At 47.1% G+C, this 8,005-nt stretch overlaps 1 protein-coding gene across 1 annotated transcript; it reads left to right on the top strand.

Annotated features, from left to right (window-relative positions):
• Positions 1-1,612: 1,612 nt before the first annotated feature.
• On the top strand, positions 1,613-7,853 carry agtr1b (angiotensin II receptor, type 1b). The gene is made up of 2 exons (XM_047568359.1): positions 1,613-1,786; positions 5,730-7,853. Exon 2 carries the CDS (start codon positions 5,836-5,838, stop codon positions 6,925-6,927), a length of 1,092 nt encoding a protein of 363 aa, XP_047424315.1. The 5' UTR covers positions 1,613-1,786; positions 5,730-5,835; the 3' UTR covers positions 6,928-7,853.
• Positions 7,854-8,005: the final 152 nt, after the last annotated feature.

Genomic DNA, 8,005 nt, shown 5'->3' with positions numbered 1-8,005 from the left:
GGCAGTGACCATGAGGACAAACTGATACACATGCTCATTACTGTGACAGGACATGCAATAAGATAACGTGCGCCTAATGGGGGATTCTTATCTTTTGCAGTAATTTAAGACATGTCGGAGCCTGATTATAATCCCCTGGAGGTGTAAATGACTCCGTTGCTGTGTAAAGTGAGTTGCGCTCCTCCACAACCTCCCCTTCCTGAAAAATGACTGGCGTAAAGACTGAAGAGCCCTTTGCTGATAGTATTCCGAAAAAAAAAAAAAAAGTTTTCCAGATATTTGTACCTGTTGCCTTTTGACCCCGCGAGACAGCGCCACAGAGAGCTCGGTAAACGCAATCATTCTCGAATGACTGGGTCACACCTGAGCGAGCAAAAGCCACCAAACAGGACCTCCGCTTAGCCTAAAGTGTTTGTTTTTCCTTTCTTTCCTTGTTTGTCTTCAACCCAGGTGATGGCCCTCCTCGCCGCCGACACTCACTGAAACTGGGGTGGATTTGGGGGATGACAGCCCGCGCCGCCTCATCCATCATGATCCATCTCCGCGAACGTCCGCGAGTGGACGGCGTGGCCGAGAGGTGAGGATGTGAAACACTTCTCAACGCCTGTCAAGACCCAGAGAAAGGAAAAGAATGGCGGGAGACAAATAACTTTAACACCAAGCAGTGTCAGATGTGCGGCTCCTAAAAATAGAAAATTCCTTCTTAATGCTTTCGGATTACACACCGGAAAGTATGCGAGCTTCAGATTCTTTTCTTTCATGCCCCGATATAAAAATATTGTTTTTGCATAAAGATCGCACTTGGAAACTTTGTTGTGCAGCGAGTTGCATTCGCCGCACGCTTCAGTCGTACTACTAGAAAAATCTTGGAGCTGGGAGTTGACGTGTGTGCATCCTCCAAACAAAACATCCAGCAGTTTGACAAATGAGTGGCACCTGATTCAGTCACTGGAAAGCTGGAAATGCTTTTCCGGGATCCCGGCAAGGGGTGGAAATAAACAAACCCCAGTTACCTAACTCTCTGACACCGGGCCCCCACCAACCAGCCCCTTTTGCCGAGCCCCTGGTACACCCTGATTCAAGCTAAGGGTGAGCTTGTGGCAGCTATTAATACAGTGCGATGACAGCTCCAATCACAGTCAGGCTCTGGCCATTCCTTTCATGCTGAGCAGAGGACAAGGGACAGACGGCTGTCATGAGATGAAAGAGGATAGAAGTAGAAGTGGGCAAAGTATTAAAGCGAGAGCAACCCGAGTCCTGTATTGCGTCTGGTTAACGCCGAGTCGAACGCCCCTTTAAGGATCGGGCCCAGACTTTGGCCCTTTAATAAACTCTAGCTGTCAGAAGCAGGGATAAAATTTCACGCCGAATAGAAAGTGAGTGATTAAAAGCAGACATAAGAGAAAGGGATGCTTGGAGAGTATAGAGGGGAAAGGAGGAGGAGGAGGAGGAGAAGGAGGAGGAGGATGAGGAGAGGTATTGTGTAAGAACTTGTGTGAGGTTGTTTGTGTGTGTGCCAGAGACGGATGAGGACAATATGTAGCTGACCAGCTCCAAAATAATTCATTCATCACCGCTGTGTGTGCTGTGTGCGACCGAGAAGGAGAGTCGAGGGGGAGGGAGGGAGGGAGGGGGGGGCGTTTGTGTGTCAGACGGTATTCCTGCTCGTCTCGCTCCACCGGTTGAGTTAAATCAGAGGCAGTCACTGGCACGCTGCGGTGGTCTCTCTCTATCTCTGTCCGTCCTGCTCTGAAAGCATCAACAACCTCCGGGTTCGTCTCCACAGGTAAGATCTCACCTTACCTCGTTCTCAGGAAGATGCTTTGCCTGACTTTTAATAGTTTTAGCCTCACGTGTTTGACCGTCACAGCTTCCTTTTTCAGATTTAACTGTTTTCGCCTGCCTCTACCGACCCAAAAGAGTGCAAAAGAGGTTTCAGTTTTTGTAAATATTTAACTACCTTTATTGAAAATTGCTCATAATGTCCCGGAAACTCAAAGAACAAAAACGGGACACTGGCTCCATTCACCGACATGATCCGTGCCACCTGTTGATGCTGTTTGCTCAAGTTATCAACGTGAAAGCCCCGAGTGTGTGCGGAGCCCCCTAAAACAACTGAGCTGGCTTTGCGGTAGGGACCTCAAGGGTCCAGAACTGAGTTATGCAACCTACACAAACCCTCACAAACCTGGAAAATTGAATCCGCTCTCTGAGAAACAGCAGCTTTGCGCCCTTTTGAGGAATTTCATCCCGTAACGGGCGCGAAAAGCGAGAGGGGTGACGCTAAGAAAGCACGGGCGAAGTTTAATTTTCAGCCTCGGCGGTGATCAACACTTCCACGAGTGTTGGGGAGAAAGAGAAATAAGGTGATAATGGAGGAGGAACACGTTGAGGAAGAGTGGAAAGACGCCGCTGCAGACTGGGTTGTTAAGAAATCCGCTTAACCACCGAGCCCAAAAAACTGCACACATTTTTCACTTTCATAGGTGCTTATTCCCGCTCTAATGTCTCTATGCTGGAGACCAAAACTACTCTGCGGTGAAGTAATCATCTAACAAGCTCATCACAGTGATTGAAAATAAATAGGAGAGAAAGGGATTTATGGTCTGTTATGTTATTGTAATTGAAAGAAGCAGTGGGAAATAAAATGCAGCGCAGGAAATGATTGGACGCCTCACAGGGAGAAGTTTGAGCTGTTTAATTGTGTAGGTCACATGAAAGCAGAGTTTTGTAAACAGAGATGAAAAAAAAAAAAAAATCAGACGTGACTTCAGAAGCCAATATTTCCATTAGCTGCTCTGCTGCGAACCAGAAGTCCTCGTTTGGTTCATGGACACTGTCACCTAATCGGAATCCTTCCATTTCTGAAAAAATGGGCAAAAAATTAATGTTTTAAATGCACTTTTTAATGCACTACATTAAACTCTACACTGGTGCCTTCATGTGTAAAGGGTTTCTTAAGCAGCCAGTGAGATCGTCCTACTTTAACAAACTGAGGTGAAGTGACACCCTGTAAGCTGAGACGAAGAGAGGAGGACGTGGGTGGAAGGAGGCTATGGTTGAGATGCGCCTCATTATTAAACACCTCCATCATCATGAAGCGTCCACTGGAGACGAATCAAGCTCCAGGACTGACGCTAAATTTATTCCCTAATATGTTTAAAGATGCAGCTGGAAGCACCCATTGTTGCAGAACGTCCTGTTGACCGAGCGCTGCTCAAACAAGGTCCACGAGAGGCTGATCAAGGCGAGCTGAGGTGCTGCGTTTCCAGCGGGACGAAGCTCGCTTTATAATGGGCCGATATAAATCATTAACTCCATCAAACGGACGTTTTAGTGGCTCCCTCTCTACGGGCAGCCAGATGGTGGTGCTCAAGCCAGAGCAGACACTGGCTGCTCCAGCCCAGGGCGGCCTCAGATAGCTCAGTTGATGTGAACCTCGCTTCCGTCCAGCTCAGCTAGGCCGAACTGTGACTCGTGTAACTTTCCTTGGTTTGGCTTTTCGAAAAATTCCCATGATCCCAGCGGGGGTCTTGCGTTTAAATGGCCCAAAAATAGGATTACACATGGAATGTAGCAACTGCAGTGTCACTCAGGAGTCAACCAGTGAACTGTGGATCAACAATGTCTGCAGACTTCCTCCTGATCCTGATTTTATCATTCATTGTAAGCAGCTCTGTGCATGCAAACAGCGCGGGGGCCTTGCGGTCCTTTTGTCTTGTCTCAGAGGATGCAGCTTGCTCGGGGACCTTGTGAAGTAGCTGTTTACCTTCCTGTCTGTGGTCACCCAGGGTTTATGGCTGCCAGTCAGTAATGTGCCATCTCACTCCGAGCTATAGCTCACTGGACACGGCCACTCTAAATGACCTGCTTCCGAGTCACCTTCTGCCTGCGCCACCTCACCTTTTTTTTTTTTTTTTTATTATAGGGCTCACACATATACACACAGCAATAACTTTCAGCCCTGTTTGTATCCACTCACCGCACATGTCCCCTCAGCATCAGCATCATGGAAAACTACAAGTGTTTAGAACTGCTGCAATAATGTAAAGTAAAAGATACCCAGCGTCGCTTTTCTCCCTTATTTCACATTTGTGGTCACTGGGAGATTTTCTTTAACCGTTTCGAATCCCTGTTCCGCGCAACTGTTTTGTTGCTCTCTCTCGTACGCTTTCAATTTCCAGCCACCCACTGTTGTGATCGTTAAGGAGAGAAAACACACGCAAAGTAAATCCGAGCAATGACATCTGCGTCGGTGCTTCGCGCTACCTATTACGCCGCAGTCCGCGCAGGAAACACACAGTGAAATTTCATTAATCTGTTGCCCTTGGCTCCCACACATCTTCCACACTCACCAATCCTCCACATCTGCAACCGATACGGCTGTTGCTTTAGTGCTGGAGGTTTTTTTTCTTTTTCCTCAAAGAATCCATCTACTGAAACCTAGTGGAAAATGAGGAGCTCTTTGACTATGAGATAAACTTGTTCTACCGCTGGGGCTCAGACTGCCTTAATACCAACCAGAGGGCAGTAGGAATGCAGATGCTTTCAATCAGCACTCTGCTATAGCCTCAAATGGAGCTTCGCAACAGAGCAAAGGCGATGTTTCGTTATTTCTGAGTAAATATTTATGCGGACTAGCTGGCAGAACTAATCAGTAAGTTTTCCATCGTGGTGTTTTTCTCTACGGAGCCGAATCTGAGGCGATAGGAGTGAACTCTTTAAGCTAGAATGCCATCTTGTGGCAAGACACTTGCTTAGTTTAATGAAACTGTAATCAGGGGATTTCAGTTTCTGTCCTTGGAGCTCATCTGCACTACACCTCCAATATATCACACAAAATCTAGATGTAAATTATTTACCTTTGAGCCTCAAATTCAGTTCATCTTCTGTTTTATTTCAAGTAAACCACAAATGTTAAAGTTAAGAGTTGTACACATGAGGTTTATGTTAATATTATAACATCCTACTCCATTAAACGGAAAGGCTCTCAACAATTTGTTTTATATTTCCATTTCGCATCCTGCTCGCGCAAATGAGGCAAAAACGAGCCCCGAGGCGAACTCTCCGCAGCACGCAGGTTTGATTTTCTCACAGAGCAAAGTTTCCACGGAGCCGAATCCCTGCCGTCCTGTTTGTTTAGGTGTGCACTGATTAGAAGTTCTCATGCTGGGTACAATGTATCTCCGCGCGCCAAGGGTTTGAAACGTGTCTTTTACAGTGAGTCGAGCCCCAGACCCCTCGTTCTCCCCGCTCCCTCGCCACCTCCGTGCTTAATGGCGTTGTTAGCCGAAGCTCTCGCTTTGCCATGCAGCCTTCATTAACACAGGTCATAACACAAGGCATAAATGTTCTCCTTCCGGGTGCTGACAGTCCACCCAGATGGACGGACCGTTTGATAAACACTGTACACTTTTTACTGTTGCCGTTCATTAGCCGAGGGACGATTTAAAGGAGGAGGCAGAATGGCGCATGTCTGAATAATGATGTTTCAAAGGGCATTTTTGGAATATTGAATAACATGCGACATCTGTTTTTCATGGCTTCTTACTTTACAGAAATAACATAAAGCGTCAGGATGGCTTTAATGTGCAGGTTTTTAATGAGCTGGTGTAGGGTGAGCACTTTCATGGGTGCTCGTGTGGATTAGCGTTTATGGACCATGCCAGCGGTAATGATGGCTCTTCTCCTAGACTGCCTGTGACATTTTTGTTGTGTTTCTTTTATAGGACTCGCTGAGGCCCTCGCCCAAGGCCTGTATCAGTCACCACAGACGCACCCTGCCGACACGGCCCCCTGTTTAAAAGTCCTAGGATCTGGCACTAAAAAGGGAAAATGCAGAATCTAACGGCAGGAGCGACAGAAGGGATAGCGCTGACATGTGGCATGTCTGGAAGCCATGAATTCATCTTCACCCTGGTGCCCATCGTCTACGGCTGCAACTTTGTCATCGGCATCGTCGGAAACAGCATGGTGGTGGCTGTCATCTACTGCTACACGAAGCTCAAGACGGTGGCCAACATCTTCGTCCTCAACCTCGCCGTCTCCGACCTCACCTTCGTCATCACGCTGCCCATGTGGGCGACGTTTACCGCCACGGGGTACTACTGGCCCTTCGGAGGGTTCCTGTGCAAGGCCAGCGCAGGGCTGGTGATTTTCAACCTTTACACCAGCATCTTCTTCCTCACGGCGCTCAGCATCGACCGCTACCTGGCCATCGTGCACCCGATGCGATCGCGCCGCTTCCGCACCGTCATGTACGCGCGCATCACCTGCGTACTGATCTGGCTCTTTGCTTTCGTGCTCAGCGTTCCCACGGCACTGACCAGGGACGTCCACGACATTGAAATCTCCAACACCACGGTGTGCGCCATTCTGCACCCGAAAAAGGACCAGGTCATGAGGTTGAAGGAGCTCCTCCTGGCCATCGGCATTATGAAAAGCTTGCTGGGCTTCCTGATACCATTCGTCATCATCATCACATGCTATTGCCTCATCGGACGAGCTCTGCTGGGGGCGAAGCACATCCAGAAAAGCTCCCGCTCCCGGGACGACGAGGCCCTGCTCATGCTCACGGCGGCCGTCCTGGCCTTCTTCCTGTGCTGGGCGCCCCACCAGGTGTTCCACTTCATGCAGTTGCTCACCCAGCTCACGCTGGCGGAGAACTGCGCCATCCTGGAGATCATCGACACCGCCATGCCCTTCACCATCTGCATCGCCTTCTTCAACAGCTGCGTCAACCCCATCGTGTATGGCTTCGTGGGGCGCAACTTCCGCAAGAACCTGCTGCGTCTGTTGCGCTGCTCGCCGACCGGGGCTCCCGGGGCCCACCCGAGCATCACCTCCAAGATGAGCGCGCTCTCTTTCCGAGCGTCAGAGGCGCTCAGCCTTACAGTCAAAAGCAATGACTTGTCTGATGTCAAGTGATAAAAAAAAAAAAAAAAAAAAAAAAGAAGAAGAAGAAGAAGAAGAAGAAAGAAACGGTGGTAGGATTTCACTCTCCGGACCCTTTTTGTCGGCGGTTAAGAGGCTGGAGATGGAGACATTCCTTGCTTTTGAAGCCCCAACTGTATTACCAAGCACTGAACCATGCAGAACGGTTTAAATGTTCGTGTAAGACCAAAATATTACCTTGTACAATGCTCCTTTGCAGGATAATTATCCCTACCCATCAAGTGTCTTATAACGTTCTGGCAAATTAATGTCACTAAATAAATAATTATAAAAAAAATATTAAAAAAAAATCCAGGAATAAGTTATATTAATTCAGCATCGCCCTGCTGGAGAAGACTATATATAATTACTGATCACTTATTCCATTATTTATATGATCTCTGCATGTTCTGCAAGATTTTGTCAGCGTCGTGCCTTAATGATACAGTGCAGTAATATATTGTCCTGTGATAAGCGTTCTGTGTGCTCAGCAGGTCTTTTACCAGTTGGAACAGTGATCAAGTGCTCAGCGAAGATGCTGGAGCTGAAAAGAAAAGAAAAAAACAAAAAACAAAACCCACGAGCAGCTGTATACTTGGGATGATTTTAGATGTGTAGCAAATCGTCACGTACAGTAAATATCTGTATTCCATATGGTATTGTAAAAGGTGTGTCCCTCGTGAAAAATGTATAATACGTGTTCGTATAATAAGAAGAACGGCTGAGATGCTGCCAAGTCTGTAAGTAGCATACTGTAAAAACTCACAAGCACTCCAGGTTGGGTGATCCTTGTTCATGTCTCTGGTGGTTGTCTTTGTGGTATTTAAACATGTTTTTTTTGTTTTGTTTTTTTGTTTTTTTCTACTCTGTATGTGTACATTTTGTGAATATATGAAAATAGAAATAAAATTTAAAGATCACGCCCTCATTTCGACTGTTTCTGTTACCTCATAGATGATGCACATTAGTCATGAAGACGTGTCACCGAAGCATGACTTTATGTCGCCATGAGGAATAACAAAAAAAAACATCAAGTGACCTTGCTCTAACGTTTGCCTAAGCATCTATTAAT

This window comes from Mugil cephalus, chromosome 18 (assembly GCF_022458985.1).
Source record: "Mugil cephalus isolate CIBA_MC_2020 chromosome 18, CIBA_Mcephalus_1.1, whole genome shotgun sequence".
NCBI lineage: Eukaryota > Metazoa > Chordata > Actinopteri > Mugiliformes > Mugilidae > Mugil > Mugil cephalus.
This window is presented reverse-complemented; position numbering and strand designations above follow the sequence as displayed.

Excerpts from the sequence above, each read along its gene's own strand:
- agtr1b (XM_047568359.1), top strand. The coding sequence starts at position 5,836 with ATGCAGAATCTAACGGCAGGAGCGACAGAAGGGATAGCGCTGACATGT.